The sequence below is a fragment of the Carettochelys insculpta genome, chromosome 6 (genome assembly GCF_033958435.1).
Source record: "Carettochelys insculpta isolate YL-2023 chromosome 6, ASM3395843v1, whole genome shotgun sequence".
NCBI lineage: Eukaryota > Metazoa > Chordata > Testudines > Carettochelyidae > Carettochelys > Carettochelys insculpta.
In genome coordinates this window covers 61,395,054-61,415,528 of record NC_134142.1, presented here as the reverse complement: position 1 = coordinate 61,415,528, position 20,475 = coordinate 61,395,054, and the positions used below count along the sequence as shown (strand labels likewise).

At 48.7% G+C, this 20,475-nt stretch overlaps 1 protein-coding gene across 1 annotated transcript; it reads right to left on the bottom strand.

The window, feature by feature from the left end:
• Positions 1 to 9,771: 9,771 nt before the first annotated feature.
• On the bottom strand, positions 9,772 to 12,746 carry CHAC1 (ChaC glutathione specific gamma-glutamylcyclotransferase 1). Its single transcript, XM_074998854.1, has 3 exons — positions 12,492 to 12,746; positions 12,250 to 12,285; positions 9,772 to 11,238 (listed from the first exon to the last, which is right to left on the bottom strand). The coding sequence occupies exons 1-3, from the start codon at positions 12,672 to 12,674 to the stop codon at positions 10,834 to 10,836; spliced, it is 624 nt and encodes a 207-aa protein (XP_074854955.1). The 5' UTR covers positions 12,675 to 12,746; the 3' UTR covers positions 9,772 to 10,833.
• Positions 12,747 to 20,475: the final 7,729 nt, after the last annotated feature.

The following is a 20,475-nucleotide window of genomic DNA, read 5'->3' as shown; positions in this document are numbered from 1 at the left end:
ACTCTTCTTGCTTTCCCAGCCTCCAGCTTTCAGGCCTCTATCCCTGGGCTTATCTGTTTGACTCGCTACCCCCCCATCATCCCCAATCTACCTCCCTTCACTTAGTCCCATTCTCTTTCTAGTCACTCCTTGTTCCCCTTCCTGGCCCATCAGTCTCTCTCCCCACCAGGCCTACTGTGGGGAAGTGGGCATGGACTGGCGGCGGTGGCCAGAGCACCATGCCCCTTTGAATGGCTGTTGGAGCACCATCCCGAGCACTCAGCGTGGCTCTGAGGGCTGGGTGGGGTGCAGCAGTCCTGGCCACGCCCTTTCTCCCCAAGACCCTGCCCCTTCTGGGGGTGCATAGCCACTCTCCCCTGCCCACCTTGCCCCAGGCCCTGCACTTGCTGTCGGCCCCACTTCTGTCCCCTCACCCCAGGCTCCATTCCTCATCCCTGCTTGTTTACCCCTCCCCACACACATTGGCTCCCACTCTTCTCCCTGGGCTCCTTCTCACATCACAGTCCTCTCCCTCCCCCATGGGTGCTTGGCCCTATATTTCTGTCCCAAAAGGGGAAAAAAAAATTGTCACTTCAATCTTATCCAGTTGCTGAGAAACATACCCTGGAGCAGTGTCCCCCCTACCTTTGTCCACCCAAGGATGGAATAAGTGTTATGTGCACCACCAGAAAAACGCTTGTTGCTGGCTCTGGATGTCTGTGGGCACTTCGCTGATCAGCTGAGCGGCGCCTGAATTTCTCCTGGGCAGCCATCCAAATGCTCAGCTGACTGGGAACGCTGCCCTAGGGCCAGTTTTCTGAGGGAGTGAGTACCTCTGGGTAACAGCTCTTGCCATGTTAGGTTGTTTCAAAGAGTGCTGTTCCTGGGCCCCTGGCACAACCTCCGGTGAGGTGGGAACAAGGTTGTTGTCCTCAGTTCACACTAAACACCACTTCCCTGGCCTTGTGTTTCACATTGTTTCAGCTGCATTCCTGCCTATGTTGTTTACAACCCTGACTTTTCTTAGGGACACGGCGAGCGTAAACACATACCAGAGTGGCTGGCGCAAGACGATTACTAGAAGTCAAGAGAGGTAACGTAAACACATCCACAATTTATGGGGTTTCACAATTTAAAACAGAACTTCCTCAGCATTCTCTGAAAGAGCAACATCAAAGCTGTAAGTGCCCTGCAACTTTCATCTGGACTGGAACCAGTTCAACCTTTGCTAGGCTAGGGGGGAAAAATAGACGTGTTTTAAATTTAACAGAAACACATTCCGAACACTTAGCAGGTGGGAGGAGAAGCTGCTTGGTGGACAAATGTGTTTGTTGTAACTGGATTAGATGGGAGTGCCCTGAAGGGCTTGCAAAAGGTAATTGCAGTATAGATGGATGCTGCCATGCCTCTGGGTCAGAGCAGAATGGCGATGCAGTGGTTTGAACAGAGGCCAGAAAGTCAGGAACTATGAATTCCAGCTCTGATTCTGCCATGGACAAGTCACTCACCTTTCTGCTTCAGCATCTTCATCTGAGAAGGGGGGCGGGGGGGAATGTGTAAAGCATGCTGAAGGTTAAAAGTGCCATTGGTGTGAAGTAGTACTATTAATATGGGTGGCACTAGCTCTGTTTTAATCCCATGCACAGGCTTAAAATAAGTTTTAACCTTTTTCACACACATTTCACCTATTTAAGAATTCTGTGTATTTACATCCATCTCAAAAACAGATGGTTCAAAAAAGTAGGGGTAGCCTCAAATGCTGGCGTAAGCAATATTCTTGCAAAGACAAGGCAGACATCCTGGTATATGCTCTGAATTCCCAGTTGGGGCATGTTTGAGCAGTTTAATTTAAAATCATCCTATTTCCTCATCCTCTCTACGAAGTGAGTTTCAGGCCCAGCAGCCATTCAGGTTTGGCCATGTAACCAACCAGGCTCGGGGTCCCCAGAAACAAGGCTGCACCCAGAAGACGGGTGCTATATTTGGTTTATTGAAAGTGTGACACCCGCGACGGGAGCCCCAGAAACGCTGCAGTCACCAGTGAGGGAAAACCCGCTGCATCAGACTTCAATCGGGGGAGAGGCTCTGTAACAGCCCTCCTAACACTAACTAATAAAGCTTAAACTCATTTACATAAGATTGCTTAAAATTGCCTATGCATTACTCGTACTATCTCTTGTGGCCTACTGCTAGCGTAGCCTTGAAGTTTTGGCAATCGTAGTTTGTTTTGCAGCTGTTGTTTTGCAACTTTTCACCTTGCACAGACTGGCCTGTTTGGAATTCTCCTGAGGATTCATAGAGGGGTCGGACTGCACTCTCAACTGTTACAAAGTCTTCTCACACCCTACAGGCCAAAAACTGCAAGAGAGGCAATGCTGGCAAAATGATCTGTGGTGGACGCTCCCCCCCAGTTTCTGCCTAAAATTTACCAGGGATGAATTTGGCTCTCTGTGGTCGCAGGAGGTGGGAATGAAGAACAGGGTTGCAGGAAGCAAAAGGCTGAGTAAAGGGGAAGGCAGAAGAAAGAGAGAAGTCTTTACGTCCATGTCTGTTCATGGTGGGCTTGGTGTAGAGTGGGGTGGGGGGGTCAGCTACAGCTGTCCAGCGCCTTCCTCTTTGAATTTCACTGCCCCTTGGCATTATCTCAGTGTTGTTCTCCAGGGTCCAAGGTACTGGCTGTGCTTCAGGAATTTAAAAGCCTATCAGCTTGGCTGGCACAGTGGGTGAGATGAAGAGGGTGCTGGGAAAAGCTCAAAGTATGTCCAAAATTAAGTAGATAAGGGGGGGAGCATTTTTAAACAAAGCACGTAGAACTTCCTGGCATTCTTGAGAATACCCATTTCCATTGGCCCTGCCTGCAGCCCCAACAATATTAAGGTCCCTCAAAACCCTCCTCAAATGTTGTGATAGAGCCCCAAGACAAGCTAGTGAGAATTTTCGAATAGGCCGAAACAGCCAGTGTGGAGGCAAGGAACCCGAAAGGCTGTTGAGAGGCACTGGGGTGACTCTCTGGGACAATGAGGTGCCTTTGTGGGTCCCCAGGCTACTCTGCCCTTTTCCCCCATTGTGTTCATGGAGCCATGCAGAGCTGAGCTATGCTGAATGCATGCCCTCACCTGCCCACTGGGACAGCCCCATTTTGGTGGGAGGCAGGCCCTCTGGAGCCACAGAGAAGCAGGTAGGGTTTGCCTCCAGACTGACCACATTTCTTTATACGTCTTTAACCTTCCTTGGTTCTGATCCCATCTGCCTCTGTGTGGGCAAATATTCGCCTCAGGTGTCGGACTAGAGGCATTCTAAACTTGAGGCTAAAAGGGGAGTTTTTCTGTTTTTGGCCTAAGAAAGGGGTATGTGTGCCAAAACTGGGTTTAAGACTGTAAATTACAGCTGTAGCTACAGTTGCAACATTGCAGTGCCTAGTAGATACATGTTCATATCTAAAACCATACAGCCTTTGTTTGGCTGCTCTGCTGGGATAGCCAAGACTTAAATGAGTCTGGAAAATGATTTAGCTCAACCCTAGAGGTGCTGTATCCATGTGAAGGTTAAAGACGCTTTGGCAGAGTGGTATGTGGGGAAATTTCCATTTCCACAGATTATACTGTACACTTGATTGATAGAGAAATTCTCAGATTCGGTGGCATTCAGTCCAACCCATTTCAAGAGAATGGAAATCACTCAAAATAGACAACTAAACTGTAAACAACCCCAAAATTCAAGCCCTGGTTATTCCTTAATATCCCTGTACCTTTTGGAGGCAAGCTGTTAACTTCTTGTCCTGGGGAAACTAAAGTGATTTAAAGCAAACAGTCGCTTACATCTGTTCACTCCTCAATTGTACCAGTTCCAGGGATAGCTAATGATGGGATTTTGCAGCAAGTAGGCTGATGGAGGTGCTATTCCAACCTTTTATTTTACTTGGAATGTCCCTCATTTGTGTAAAATTGATGGATTGGTATATTTAAGAACATCTGGATATCAATTGTATTGTTCCAATATGCTAGTCACTCTTGCACCTATTGTTGCTGATGAACAGATGTTGGACTTCCCTTATGGTAGTAGGAAGGGATACAAGACTGACAAAAATAACTATTGTCCATATGAGATGCCTACTATTCTGTCATTGTCTCTCAGAATATAGTGGATGGGTACAGTCCACCATAAACATACAGTCCTGCTCCTTAACCCGCTGTGATCCAGCCCCTCCTCCTAGCCACAACACACATGCCACTTCCCAGCTACTTGACTTCTCTCTCAAGGAAGACTGACCATCACTGGCTGCTAACCCTTTCCAAATGGGCAAGGAACCTCAGTGCCCCACTGCAGATCTCTAGTGCTCCGACACCCTTTCCCTGGTCCTGCCCCAATCCAAAACCAAGTCCTTTCATCCCTTCTTCCCTGCCAGTGCGTCTGCCTTCCCTCCATCCCCCCACAATAAGCAACCTATCCCTGTTCCAAGCCCCTCAAGGCTGCATTTAAACTAGGGAATTTCACACCTGTAATTCATCACCACTTTTACTGCCCTGTCTTCTAACCCAGACGAGAGTTAGGTAATGTGGTTTGAAAAATAAATTCTGAGCCTTATGCATAGGATGGTTATTGTGTTTGCTAACGATATTGGAATCCAACTGTTAGTGAATGAGAGGCATGAAGGTTGCTGGTCTAGACCACCTCGCAGTGTGTAAGGGCCGTTTATCTGGGAATTAGATGTGAGTCTAGGTTTAAGAAACAGATTTTTTAACCCCTTTTGTCTCCTATTAATCCTCTTTCTATTTGAATTTGTTTCCCCCTCCCCCGCTTTATACTCTGGCCTTGCGGGAACAGTACCATAGACGTGCATGGTGATTTATATGTGAAGATGGGGAGGCAGATTAACTGTTTTCCTGAACATTACATGGTTAGCTACATCAGTGTAAAATACCACTGTTCTGGGGTGGAATAGGGCAATAGTAAATCAGAACCAAGTGAAGTGTCATGCCAAAGCAGGGAGAAAGGGGAACGGTTCAAGGATGGGATTAAAATCATGTGAATCATGCAGTATTGTTTCGAGTTGACAAGCCTCTCGTAGATCGTAATTTGTTTCTAAAGTAGCTACAAGAGGATTGTTCAACAGTGGGAGGCACTCCACTACAAGTGTTTGTAGGAGGCAGCCTGAAGAAGAGGAAAGTGTCTTGGGGTAATCAAAGAAGAAAACCGTTCTTGGAGCAATCATGCCTAGCTCTTGTATGGTGCGTTTCAAAGCAGGCAAGAGCTATTAGCCCAAGATGGGGAAACCCAAGTCCCAGAGAAGTGACTTGCCCAAATTCACACAGCAGGACAGTGCAGGAGCTGAGAACAGAGGTCTTCTGAGTCCCAGTCCAGTTTTCTAGCCACTAGGCAGTACTGCTTCCCCTGTAAGGAACATCCTGGGAAAAGGCAGGAAGTGGGCAGAGGAGGCAGCCTCTGGGAAAGAGGTAGGAAATAGCTAAGCAGATACTGCACAAATGGTACAGGCCCCTGTCCGATTCCAGCTAGCTATTTTCAGTTTGGTTCTTGGGATGCAAACTATGCCAGCTTATGGGTGCTGGCTTTGAGGGATGTGGGGATGCTGCAGCAACCCCTGGTTTGAAGGGGTTTCCATTGGATACAGGATTTACAGCTGCGTTCAATGGTTCTCAGCATCCTCGCTGTACTAATTCGTCCCACGCCCCAACCCCAGCTGCCCTTTCTTGGCACTGGATGTGTTATCTCAGCTGGGGGATGTAGTGAATATTATAGACCGTGTCTCTTTTTGCCACAAACTGCCAGAGGCAAGAGAGAGTAAGCCGTGCTAGTCTATACACTATCAAAACAAAAAGCAGTCAAGTAGCACTTTAAAGACTAGCAAAATGGTTTATTAGATGAGCTTTCGTGGGACAGACCCACTTCTTCAGACCATATCTAGACCAGAACATGGCTATGGTCTGAAGAAGTGGGTCTGTCCCACGAAAGCTCACCTAATAAACCATTTTGCTAGTCTTTAAAGTGCTACTTGACTGCTTTTTGTTTTGCCAGAGGCAAGTGTGGGATGTTGACTTTCAAATTAAGAAAATGACTAAAATGTGATTTCCTGCCAGAATCTTGTGAAACAGGAAAGCCGTCATGAAGATGGGGAATCTCCGTAACATCGCACCCTATCTGACATCCTTAAATATCATAGGCTGTGGTGGCAGTGGTACAGCCTTCTCTTCCTCAGAGTTAGGACTGGAGGAAAAGCACTTTTTCCTTATATTCTCCAGTCTCACCATAAACAGCTCACTCAAAAAAAAATTGATTGCCGCTTGATGAACCTTCCTTGCCGCCATCCGTTTTTGAAACAGAGCACCAGGCATATTCCCCTGCAGTCTGTCCCCCTTGAACATACATGGTCCATTTCCTATTAAGTACACTGTAGTCTACAGTATCAGATCTGGTTTGATTGTCTGAGGACAAACTGTCTTCTCCCTTCTCCTCGCTCTACAATAATTAAATAGCAGCATGGGTTGCCTGTTGCACAGGCAGCATCTCCATCAGCCATAGAGCGTATAGTAGCTTCACAGCCATCAGCAGGGCTGGAGGTTACTTTTGCTCTGTCATCCATCCCTCTTTTCTTATTGCTGAGGTTATTTCTTGAAAACAAGATCCTTGCAAGGCTTTATAATGAAAGGACATTGGCAAGCTGGAAGGGTTTGGCAGCTGGGAGCCTGCAGGTCAGTTAAGCAGCATGAGAAATACTTGGCTGTGTGCCAGTAGGACTAGCAGCTGGGAAGTGATTGAAGCTCGGGGGCTGTGCTGCAGGGTTAGACGCTGGGTCTTACCGGAAGAGATATCCTATTTACCCACATGAATGCTTATCTGCTGGGCTCAGATGTGAGTATGGCCCAGATCCTTTAATACATTCAGGTGCCTAGCACCCCCTGCTTTTGTAAAGACAGGGCATCCCAGAGCACTTTTTCCTACTAGGTTGTGTGCTTGAACCCAGCCCATTCATTCCCTAATAATATTGTTTCTAAGAACTGTTTAAGGGGCTCTCATATTTGCCAGTGGACCAGTGTCCATACCAGAGTTGGCAGTTTCAGCAGAGGGCAAAGGCTGGAATGGCTGTGAAACCTTCTGCTGAAAAGTGAAGAGCTGAATAAGAATTTATGCATTAAGGGAAAAATGGGTGCTGTAGTCACCTCCTATGACAAAACTTTCCTTTCCCATAAAGCCCCAGAGAGTACAAAATAGAAGCTTATAGAATCAGGCTTTTTAAAATCAGCAAGTCTGCATACTTTGCCCCCAAGAATTTAAAAGAAAACTCTGTTTGAGGAGCTCTTTGGACCAGTTATGTTGGTTTTTCAGTCAGTGCTGGAACACAGCAGAAGTTCCAGAAAGCTACTCTTAGGCCAACACTCTAAAAGGGTAAAGAGGATAACCTGGCTAATTACAGTCCTGTCAGCCTGGCTTTGCTCTTGGGGAAGACAATGGAATGCCTAATGCAGGACTCAGTTTTAATTAGTGCCCATCAGCATGATTTCTGGAAAATAGATCCTTTCAAACCACTTCCATAGTTTTTGAGACTACAGATTGGGCCGTGAATGGTGATACTGTTGATGTTATATACTTTGCCTTCTGTAAGGCATTTGACTTGGTGCTAGCTGACATTTTAATTACAAAACTAGAATGATACAAAATTTCTCTGACATTTAAATGGTTTTAAAACAAGCTACCTAACAGGTCTCAAAATATGCTGAGTATGCACATTTCCAGTGAGTAGTAACAGAGAGAAAGCTGTGCTAGTCTATATACTATCAAAACAAAAAAGCAGTCAAGTAGCACTTTAAAGACCAACAAAATAATGTATTCAGTGATGAGCTTTCATGGGATAGACCCACTTTGTCAGACCATAGCCGTATCAGAACAGACTCAATAGTTAAGGCACAGAGAACCAAAGACAATAATGAAGGTAGACAAATCGGAAAGAAATATCAAGGTGAGCAAATCAGAGAGTAGAGGGGGTGGGGGGAAGTCAAGAATTGGATTAAGCCTAGTATGCAAAAGAGCCCCTATAACGACCCAGAAAATTCACATCCCCGTTGAAACCACGTTAATGTGTCAAATTTGAATATAAAAGAGCTCAGCAGCCTCTCTTTGAAGAGTCCCCACCCACACCCCTCAACTCTCTGATTTGCTCACCTTGATATTTCTTTGATTTGTCTACCTTGATTACTATTTTTGGTTCTCTGTGCCTTAGTCTGTTCTGTGTGGCTATGGTCTGAAGGAGTGGGTCTGTCACCTGAAAGATCATCACCTAATAAATTGTTAGTCTTTAAAGTGCTACTTGACTGCTTTTTTATTTCTAGTGAGGTGCTGCTGGTCTGGTGTGTCAAAAGGTTCATCAATGTCTAAGAAAAAATACTAGCACTGAGAAAATTTGCAAATTACATAAAGAGGTGGGGAGTGATAAATAATGAGGACAGAGGATGCTAATGCAGTGCAATCTGGATTGCTTACTAAGCAGGGCACTAGCAACTGATGATGTATTTTAACATAGCCAGCTATGAAGTTATGCATCTAGGAACAAAGACTGCAGGCTATACTTAAAGGGTGGGGTGCAGCAAAGTGGGGAATGAGCCTGGAAAGCAGTGATTCTGAAAAGGATTTGGGGGTTACAGTGGATAATCAGTTAAACATGAGCTCCCTTTGTAATGCTGTAGCCAAATGGGCTAATGTGATCCTTGACTGCCCAAACCCAATTCTTGAGTAAGAGGTAAGAAGTTACTTTACACATTATTCCAACAGCTGTCACACCAGCAGTACTTTTCTGGTACTTAAAGTCCAGGACTGCTGATACAGAGGAGAGGGTGCAGAAAAACCACATGAATGATTAAAAGGATTGGAACAGATGCCTTATAGCGGTAAGCAGCTTGAATTCCGAGTCTACTTTAACAAAGCAAAGATGAAGAGTCCAGCCTCTATGTCCACATTGCATCTGCCATGGACCAGCCACCTATCTTTTGTTGCAGTGAAGACAGCCACTTTGTCACAGCTAAGTTACAAGGTGTAAAACCTTATTTAGCATAAATAGCTAATGCATATTGGAATGCCAAGAGGCCAGGTAACACCATTCCAGACAGAGCTTAGTGTATACCAGTTTGTTACAGTAAGCCAAGAATAGTGGCTCTAGGCAGTTTGTGATGTTTAATGTCTTTGGACAGCTCTTGAATTTGAGAGCAATCATATATTTTAGCTCTTCCCCTGTCTCTCTCTTCTGGTACAAGCAAAAGCTATCCAGCCAGTGATTTCTGTCTTTTACAGCTGCTGCTTGTTGGAAGTGGTAGGGAGGAACCTGCTTCTAATGCAGCCTTCTTTGGCATCTACCCCAAGATGGGTCTGCACCTGCCCTTTATCCTCAGGAGCTGTTTTGGACCTCACAGGGAGCAGCAAGGTGCCCCTAGGATCAGAAGTGGCTGGAGATATCCTTTTATTTTGACACAAGGGCAGTATTTCTGCTAGCCTTGCAGGGGGCAGTCATCAGTAGGAACTGAGTTTATTGCTAACAGAGGAAGAGAGCGCAAAGGCACTTTGAGATGCAGCTTAAAAAACCCCCCAGGGATGAGTGTAGAAACAACTAGCTCTTAGACTAAGTAAGAAGAGAGTAGGGGAATTAGTGGATGGGTCACAGGGTAGGGGAGACTAGTGTCATGCAGCAGGGAGAGGGGAACTGAACCCCTCACAGGGCAGGTTTGTATCTTAGCCCCTTCTCCCAAGTTTAAGTTTTGTTGCTTAAAAAAAAAGACACTATCCATTCAGTTTGCACTTTGGCAGTTGGTTTTATTACTGGGCACAATACAATGGCACTTCCTCATGTACACACGCCCCAGTAACAGGTCAGACAAACATTTCATCTCCCCACTCACTTAAAAAACCTAACAAGACTAGGCTATGTGCTGTCTGTTCTGAAGAGTGATTCCACCATGCCTTGCAATAGCAGCAACTCTGTCACATACACTGTTTATCAGTGGGGAACTAGGGGAAGCCAATGAGTTTAGTCCTGTAGTGTCTCAGCTTCCTCCTCCCCACTCAACACTTGTCAGGACAGCTTTCTCTTCAAGTAAACCCAAGGTCTGGTAGGGTGCTCACTCCTTTGTCACACCCTGCACTGCAGGGCATGAGCTGCTACACCAGCAGACAGACATTCCCCAACCCCTTAAGGAAATATGTAGCACTACACCTTACAATATACAGGTCTTCAAGTCCCAAAAGTGCATTGGTTCTGTCCTTTTGAGACATATATGGAGGTAGGGCTCATAAGAACCAACTGAGGCAAATTTTATATTGCACAAGAGCCCCGGCATTATACTGTCCTGGCAGTCACTGTCCTGGAGGTGGGAGAGGGAAGAAAGAGGAGGTCTCATTTGATACTCAGTAGGCTTGTGTCCTCACCATTGTACCTGTGGCTTTGCCACCCTGAGGTAGAGTGGCTGTTATACTGCGAAACTAAACTCTGCAGTCAAGTCCTGCTCAACTGGTCTCAAATCAGAGCACACTGAAGGGGACAGTAGCCTGTTTATATCTGACTCCCACAGAACCAAAATTTACACTGCAAGCTTACCAGCCAGTCATGATCCTCACACGCAGTAAGGAAATGAGGAATGACCACCACCACATTCCCACAGGCGGCAAGCAGGGCAGCTCATGAGGTTTGTAGTAGTTTTTTCTCCCCACCCCCAAACACCTTGCTCACTGTCCTGCTTACCTCTTCCCTCAGCCTGAAGCATTTTTGTCTTTGTTTTCCTTTCCTCCCCCATCTTTGTTGGCCATTTTCAAATGAAGACCTCTCCCCATTTCAACCCTCTGAGACAGGAATCACATTCACACCTCCATTAAGGGCTCCTCAGCATGGCACAGGCAGGGCAGGATGGAAATAAGGGCCTCCTCAATGGAAAACAAGTGTTCGTCCTCCACCTGGGGACAGAAGTAGCGCATGAAGTCTGCCAGTCGCAGCAGATACTCTATGTTGTGTCCAGCACGACCACTCGAGACAATGATTTGGGCTGCAATGTCCTCCTCAGATGCTGGGCCAAGGTAGGTGGGGTTCTGAGGTGTAGCAATGTAAACGAGGGCCAAGATGGGTTCGTCAGCCTCTTTATCCTGGGGGTAGAACTTCACTAGCTTGGTGTCATAGCCACCCAGGACAGCTTCTCGTGTATTCAAGTACTGGAGCGATGCAGCAATCTGCTCTCCACGCACCTCGTAGGCAACACCCCACGTGCATGCCTGAAATTACAAGTGAAGGTTACTTGCTGCTGCAGATACCCTGATGCACCCGCACTTCCTATGCAAAAGGATTTTGTTTCAGGATGCACATTCACCCTATCTAGTTAAACAATGGGAACAAGATCCTGAAGAGCCAGGCAGCTGGAAAGGAAAAACTGATCCAAAGATAGAGATCTTCTTTTGATCTCCTTTGTCTTTCAAAGTCACAAAGTGACAAATTCAGCTCTTGGCATATGCCACTGAAAAAAGAAACTGGCCCTAGAACTGACCCAGCAGCTTTGTATTCTTTTACAGGGCAAAAAGGCTGCCCACCTTCTGACTAGCTCACTGTGGAGTCTAGCACCTTTCTAGAAAAGGAACCCAAGTAAAAAGCACCAAAGTCAGTGTGATTATATCAACAAGCAATCTGGCACAACGTGTCCCATTTCACATCCACGGCCAGGTCTTTAGCTTTAACTGTAAGTGTTGTAGGCTGAGTGGTTCAAAGCAGAGGCTGCAATTGCCACTTCCAGCCAGTGGGACAGCCAGAAGGCCCCACTGGGTGGGGTGGAGCAGGTCAGAGGAATGAGGAGATAAGCCCTGGGCCCACTCCTTGGGTGGAGCAGAGCCAGGTAAACCCCCAAGCCCTGATCCCACTCCTCAGCCAGGTCACCAGGAGGAGGGCCTGGATGACCACTCAGACCCATCTGTGGCTCTGCCCCCCCGCCCCAACATCCCGCTGACTAATGCAATCAGCCCAAAGGTATGGAGACGAATGTAAGAACCCAAGTAAGTCTTATACTACCCCACAAAATAGCATCCCCATGATTGTTTTACCACCATTACAGGACACAGCTGCCTGATGGCTACCACTGCCCCATAGTGGAGGGTGGAGATGTTGAGGACCTACTAAACTACTTGATGTGGGACTAATCCAACTAAACTCATCTACAGACCTCTATAAAAACCCAACGGGGAGCAGCTGTAGGCTTAGCTATGCCATTGCAAGGGACACTAGCTGTAGATACTTACATCATAGTCTTCCTGGAGGGTAACCACGCGCCCAGGCTAGATGGGGAGAGAGAAACAACAGGGCATTTTAGAAGCCAGACCAAACACCAAGCCCGCAGGAGAGGCGGGCCCAGCCCTGCGGGTCCCACCACCGCACTGCAGGCCCCCGTCTAGAGGGGCTGGGCGGAGCCGGCGCCGGGCTGGCGGACGCCACTTGCGGGGCGGTGGCAGATCGGGGCGGCCCCCATCCGCCCCCCACTCACCATCTTCTCGCTGCCGCGGTGGAAGGTGTCGCCCTGCCAGAAGCGGCGGCTGTAGCCGCGGATGCAGCCCACGCGCCGGGCGCTGAAGGCGAAGCCGGGTCTCCACACCAGCGAGCCGTAGCCGAAGATCCACAGGGACATTCTCGGCTCCGCGGCCGCCTCCTGCGCCGGGTCCTGCTTCATGGCCCCGCGGCGGCTGTACGAGACCGGGCGCAGCCTCTGCCCACCGCAGCAGGAGCCAGACAGCTAAGCCGGTCGCCCGCCGCCCCAGCGCTTTATACCTCGGGCGCCGGCGAGCCCCGCCCACCTGCCACACTCCGGAGCGCTAGGGAGGGGCTCGCTGGCGCTGCCTCCAATCAGCGGCCTCGGCTCGAACCCGCGTCCTCCATGCGGAGCTGTGATTGGGAGGAAGGGCCGTTAGGCCCGGCGGGGCTCGCTCGCTGATTGGCGGAGTGCTGACTCCCGTGTCAATCCGGGATGATGCAACTGGCCGGGGCGCTTTCGCCGAGCTGCGCGCCGAGCAAAGGCAGCGGGGGATTGCATCAGGTACCCGGCCCGGCGTGCGGCTGGGCGAGCAGCGCCGGAGGGGAGGGGAGGGGAGGGCGGGGCGGAGGTGGGTCAGCAGGAGAAAGGATGTAGTCAGGGTTGGTCCAGGCGTCCCCACAGCCGAGCTCGGTGCCTACCTCTGTCCCGCACCAGCGGCTGTCCCACGCCACAGCCTTAAGTTAGCCCCTGATGGGGAAGGGCAGGTAAGTATCTAGATTGCAGATCAGGAGAGAAGAAAGTCCTGGGGTTAAGGTGGAAGCAAGTGGGTCTGTCCCAGTACATGGTTTGAACGTCCCAACTGTTAAGTCGTTTAATTACACCCTCTTGCTACTGATACCCCTTGTCTCCTATTGTCTGCTACCAGCTTGATGTGTTAGATCTCACACTAAACAGGTAAAGTCCCCAGGGCAATATGTTTATGTTCGATGGGATGGAGATCTGTCCTGACTAGGGCTAGTGGAATGTAAATGGACCACCACAGGGAGAGAGGAGCTACAACCGGCTTAATGGTATAGGCTTGCCACTAGTGGCTGGACTGGGAGAAGTTCTGGGCAGAGGGGATGGCGTGCGAGACAGTATGAGGTGAATTAAATACTTATCGCCTTTATTACAGAAGCAGGTAGAGATCGCAAGTGAGATCAGGACAGTCTATTGCTGGATTAATAGAATAGGAGTCATAGGATAGGATCCAGTCAGGACTGGATTAATAATGTAGAAATAATGTTCTAAGGAAACCGTTTGAAGTACAGTACCAGGTCTGCAACATTTAAAAGTGAACCAAGAGCAAGCACAGGAACACACCCTGATGAACAACCCTGCAAAGATGTAAAAAGCCATTTACATGTTCAGTGTCTCCAATATGCAGCCACCTTGTTAGCAGGAGGATCCTAATAAACTGATCAGGAGTAAAACAATTACAAATATTGACAATGAAATTTTGAAGTTAACCTATCGCCCAGACTTACCCATGATGCTCTGGGAGTCATGCTAAGAAGAGAAAATGCTAGCCTGCTAGGAATACATATTTTCAGTGATGTACTGTATAGACAAAATACATATGTTTATGTTTGCAAAATGTTGATAGGTTTACTAAAAAGATATAAGTTAATACCAAATTCATACTGGGATCAGACAAATAGTGCAATCTAAACTCTCATGTCTTCAGCCTGCAGGAGAGGAAGTTCACAGATTATCTCTCTTTCTGTTATGTGCTGTGCAATGAATGAATTATATCAATAAATCCAATCAAGCTTATTTATGTTCTTTAATTACTGAATAAATTCTACCTTTAGAAAAACTGGTTAATGACAAATTGGCAATTTTCAATAGTAGTAGTAAGCCTCTTCCACCCTTACATCTTGGAGCATAGGCCATTGGTGACCATTCATCAGCATCCCCCGTCCAGGCGAACTTTTCCAGTTCTGACTAGATGTGTCCCTTCTTTTTAGTGTCAGCCTTCAGGTCTCTTTTTCAGGTATTTCTTAGGCACCCTATTTTCTGATTTCCTTGTGGTTTCTGATGAGCAGGATTTTCCTGCTTCAGAAAAAGGTATTCAGCATTGTAGTTTCCTTCTGGCTTTCATTACAACACATCATACTCCCTCAAGACGAGAGCCTTTTTGCTCCCAGGAGTGGAATCTGCTGGACTTTTGTCAATGTTTCTGTAGCTAGGATTGTTTTATGCAGTGTGGGTGCTAGTCATATGCCCAACCCTCCTCTTTTCTCATTCGGGCTTGGGACCAGCCATGGCGGACTTGATAAAGAATTGTGGTTCAGCATTCAGTAGCCTTGATATTAATGATCCATTTAAGTGAATGAGAGCTCTTCAGATTGCTCTTAGAGCTACCAAGATCATGCTGTAGATGACTGTGTTTCATTGTTTCTATATTTTCAGGCTCATGCCAGCAGAAAATCACTTCAAATTCAGAAAGTTTCTATCAGCTCATGCAAGTTTAACATATATCTAACAGAAAGTCTACACGTAGCAAAACTAGGAGAGCCCCTAAAGATAAACCTAGCTCTTTTCATCCTTACATCTCACAACGCCTTACAGAGGCAGAAAACCTAATAATGCTCATTTTACAGATAGGAAAACTGAGGTACAAAGCAGTGATTTGAATTGAGTAAGGATACCACGCAGAGCAGTAAGCCAAGCCAGGATTAGAATCCAGATCTTTCAAGACTCAGTCCAGGGTTTTATCCACTGTATGCACATGTCTGGTATGGTACATTCCAATTTAATTTAAATCCTGGTCCCAAATTCCATTTGTTCACTCAAAGCTTTTTTTAGGAACATTCATAGTGTTGTGATGCTGCCGTAGAATGCATAGCATTGCTTTAGCAGCCGTGCAGAATTCTTTAGATCTCCACAGCAGGCACCTTCTCCATACCAGTGGTGATGAGTGCATGGTCCTCCGAGGAGTTCTGTGAGCACAAGAGTTGCCCAGAGTACAGTCATACCCCGAGATGCGCCCATTTGGGTTACAAGAATTCAACTTTACAAGGAGTTTCATTTAATACCCCTACTTTGGCTTCTGAGGCATTTCTTTGCGTTTACAAGGACTAATTTGGATTTCACGTGCCTCAGCGGGATGCGGCTGCCCTGCCGCAGGAGAAAGGCCGCGGCTCCGGGCAACCTCCGGAGCTGGGAGAGGAGGGGACAGCGCCCATCCGTGGAGCTGCCGCCCCGGGCACCTCAGTCCATCCCCGCGTTTACCTTGACACTGCTGTGGCTGGTCTGGGTCTCTGCCTCAGCGTTGCAGCAGCAGCGCACCCTGGCCCGGCCAGTGGCCGAGGGCTCCCTGCGCTCCTGGCGGTGCGGGCCAGGGCCGGGCGGCGGCTGGCGGCTCTGGTAGGTGAGCACCGAGGGGATGGAATCGGCCGTGTCGGTCTTGACAAAGAGGCCGTACGGGGGGTGGTGGTGGCGCGGTGTGGGGAGGTAGACTCGTCCGAGTCCTGGCAGTAGATCCCGCTGCTCTGTGAGACGTGGATGCTGGGCGCACAGCCCATCCCGGCCCTGCCGCTGCCACTCGCCCCCCCAGGCGGCTAGGGGGCTGCTGCCGCCCCCCTGCGCAGCTGTGCCTAGGGTGCCGCTTGCCACCTGCGGCGTTCCATCCCATTTAGTGCCTGGCTCGCCTGCCGCTGCCGACGCCGGTGGGGCCTCTCCACCGCAGAGCCCCGTATGAGTGAGGCATTGCCCCTCGCCAGCCGGGGATCCCCTGTGCCTGCCTAGCTCCCCATGTGGCCACTGCCCGCTCCCCGCTTAACCTAAGCTGCGTTCAGGCCGGGCTGCCTCCCCGTGCCCTGCTCTGCCCTGCCTACCCACTTGTACCGGCCCCGCTTCTGCAACGGTGGGCAACTACCTGGCTTTGCGCCCCCCTCCCAGGCACTCTTCAATTTCCGTTCCCCTCGCAGCCCTGTCTATGCACCTGGGACAGCCCCCTGAAAACAGGTAAACAGCCATATTACAGAGCAATTAATGAAGGGAGAATGCCTTGTTATGTTGTGTTATGATAACTAATGTTAACTATTGAAGTAATTGTGTTCATTTTAATGGGATTTGGTGTTGTTTTAGCATAAATGGGTGTAAATTTTGGGGCTCAGGCACGCATAAAATTTTTTCACATTGAAATTAATGGTAATTACGTTTTCGACTTACAAGACTTCGCCCTAAGAGGGGTTTTTCAGGAACGAATTACCCTCGTAAGGCGGGGGAAGACTGTATTTGTGCTTGAGAATTGTGGTTCAACATTCTTCCATGAGACAAAGATTGATTTTTTTTTCCCTTTTAGTTTTAAGTATTTGGACTGGCAAGTTGACTGAGGTCATACCTCAGAACGTGGGGCCTGTGTGCAAAATTAGATATGGTGCTCCTTTAGATAGCTGCAGGTGAGCCAGGGACATGCAGGCAGTGTTTTTAATGCTTTGCTGTACGTGCTGTATAAGCTGAAGGAATTTCTACTGTGGAGCAGGCTGTCGAAAAGACTGACTGTGCAGTGACAATGGTTTAGGAAGCATCAGAATTTTCCAAGAGGATGAATCACCTGCCTCTCAGAAAATTCTGATGCTTCCGAGAGGATGAATCACCTGCCTTCTGTTCAAACTGCTCCACAAGATAGGCTGTCCTCCACGGTAACTGAAGATGATCCAGTCGTTCCGCGAAAACATGAGAGGAACCATCCAATATGACGGCGCATTATCGGATGCTTTCAGAATCAGGAGCGGCGTCAAACAAGGATGAGTGCTTGCTCCGACATTGTTTGGGATCTTCTTCGCACTCCTCCTGAAGCATGCCTTTGGATCTTCAACAGAGGGCATCTTGCTGCACACAAGATCCAATGGGAAACTGTTTAACCTTGCAAGGCTGAAAGCTAAGTCTAAGGTGCGAGAAGTCCTCATCAGAGACATGCTGTTCATAGACGATGCTGCTGTAAGCTGTGTCTACACGTGCACGCTACTTCGAAGTAGCAGCACTAACTTCGAAATAGCGCCCGTCACGGCTACACGTGCTGGGCGCTATTTCGATGTTAACATCGACGTTAGGCGGCGAGACGTCAAAGTCGCTAACCCCATGAGGGGATGGGAATAGCGCCCTACTTCGACGTTCAACATCAAAGTAGGGAACGTGTAGTCGTTGCGCGTCCCGCAACATCGAAATTGCGGGGTCCGCCATGGCGGCCATCAGCTGAGGGGTTGAGAGACGCTCTCTCTCCAGCCCCTGCGGGGATCTATGGTCACCGGGTGCAGCAGCCCTTAGCCCAGGGCTTCTGGCTGCTGCTGCTGCAGCTGGGGATCCGTGCTGCATGCACAGGGTCTGCAACCAGTTGTCGGCTCTGTGGATCTTGTGCTGTTTAGTGCAAGTGTGTCTGGGAGGGGCCCTTTAAGGGAGCGGCTTGCTGTTGAGTCCGCCCTGTGACCCTGTCTGCAGCTGTGCCTGGCACCCTTATTTCGATGTGTGCTACTTTGACGTGTAGACGTTCCCTCGCTGCTCCTATTTCGATGTGGTGCTGCGCAACGTCGATGTTGAACATCGACGTTGCCAGCCCTGGAGGACGTGTAGACGTTATTCATCGAAATAGCCTATTTCGATGTCTCCACATTGAAATAGGCTACTTCGATGTAGGCTTCACGTGTAGACATAGCTGTAGTGTCTCACACAGAAGACCAGCTTCAAAAACTGCTGGATCGGTTCTCCAAAGCGTGCAAGGACTTTGGGCTTACCATCAGCCTAAAGAAGACGAACGTACTCGGTCAGGATGTTGCTGAATCCCCATCAATCAGCATTGACAACTATACGTTAGAGGTTGTCCACGAGTTCGTTTACCTCAGGTCCACCATCACTGACACCCTGTCGTTGGACACTGAGCTAAATAGGAGGATCGGAAAAGCGGCCACAACTCTGTCCAGACTCAGCAAGAGAGTGTGGAATAACAACAAGCTGTACACTCACACCAAAATGCAAGTCTACAGAGCCTGCATCCTCAGCACCCTCCTTTATGGCAGCGAGACTTGGACCCTGTATGCCCGCCAGGAAAAGAGGCTGAACATCTTCCACTTGCACTGCCTCAGGCGCATCCTTGGAATATCATGGAAGGACAGAGTGACCAACACTGCCGTCCTCGAGCAAGCTGGAATCCCAACCATGCACACCCTCCTCAGGCAGCGTCGACTCCGCTGGCTTGGCCACGTCCACAGGATGAACGATGGAAGGATTCCAAAAGACATCCTGTATGGTGAGCTAGCCTCTGGCAAAAGACGTCCCGGACGCCCCCAGTTGCGCTACAAAGATGTCTGCAAGAGAGACCTCAGAGAGGTAGACATCGAGCTGGACAACTGGGAAGATCTAGCAGACGACCGCAGCAGATGGAGGCAGGGGTTACACAAGGGCCTTCAGAAGGGCGAGTTGAAGATCAGACAGCTAGCAGAGGAGAAGCAAGCGCACAGAAAGCACAAATAGGACTTGCCAGACACCCACTACATCTGCAAGAGATGCAGCAAGGACTGTCACTCTCGTGTGGGTCTTTATAGTCACAACAGACGCTGTAAATGAAGTCCTCAATTGAAACTTTAAAGGGTGCGATCCATAGTCTATGCAGACTGAAGGATGCCTACTACTACTGAATCACCTGCCTGCATTGGGGCCTCAGAGAAATAGTCTCAGAGCTGGCAAACCCTACTCTGCTAATTCAAAGGTGTGTAGAGCATCGACAATTCCAGTGCAAGCTACAAATGCTGATCAGGCCCCAAGTAGGGGAGAGGTCTCTTCATGGGAGCTGCATTTCTCAATGAGTAAAGAAGGACTGGGAGTGATGGGCTGGTGTGGGCATTCATGTCTCTGTGTTTGTGTGCAGATGTCTTGCTATGTTGGCAATATTTTGAGTTCCACAGTAGGTACAGATTTACAATTGCCAAAACTCTGAGGACCCTCGTTTGGAGGGGATTGAACAAACCAAGGCTTTGCTGTGATCTGCGGCAAGAATCTTCTCCATCTGTGTGCAAACCAAATGTTATTGGAGGGATTTCATCTCTGATGTTTTCCAACAGCAGATGATCATTGCTGGCCAGACTGGCAGCCCTTAACTCACAATGGCTACATCTACACGTGCAGCCAACATCGAAATAGTCTATTTCGATGAATAACGTGTACACGTCCTCCAGGGCCGGCAACATCGATGTTCAACTTCGACGTTGCTCAGCCCAACATTGAAATAGGCGCAGCGAGGGAACGTCTACACGTCAAAGTAGCACACATCGAAATAGGGATGCCAGGCACAGCTGCAGACAGGGTCACAGGGCGGACTCAACAGCAAGCCGCTCCCTTAAAGGGCCCCTCCCAGACACAGTTGCACTAAACAACACAAGATACACAGAGCTGACAACTGGTTGCAGACCCTGTGCCTGCAGCATAGATCCCCAGCTGCCGCAGAAGCAGCCAGAAGCCCTGGGCTAAGGGCTGCTGCCCACGGTGACCATAGAGCCCCGCAGGGGCTGGAGAGAGAGCATCTCTCAACCCCCCAGCTGATGGCCGCCATGGAGGACCCAGCAATTTCGACGTTGCGGGACGCGGATCGTCTACACGGTCCCTACTTCGACGTTCAACGTCGAAGTAGGGCGCTATTCCTATCTCCTCATGAGGTTAGCGACTTCGACGTCTCGCCGCCTAACGTCGAAGTTAACTTCGAAATAGCGCCCGACGCGTGTAGACGCGACGGGCGCTATTTCGAAGTTGGTGCCGCTACTTCAAAGTAGCGTGCACGTGTAGATGCAGCTAATGATAAGCAGTTGCTCACATGAGGAGTCCTATTGTACCTATTTGTGTGGGAATCTGCACATCAGTGTACAGGGTTTACAGTCTGGTCCTGTGTGTTTCCTGGTAGAGGTTATGGCAAGATGAGAACCTATTATCTTATTGAAGCAAAAGCAAGAAAGAGATATTGGAA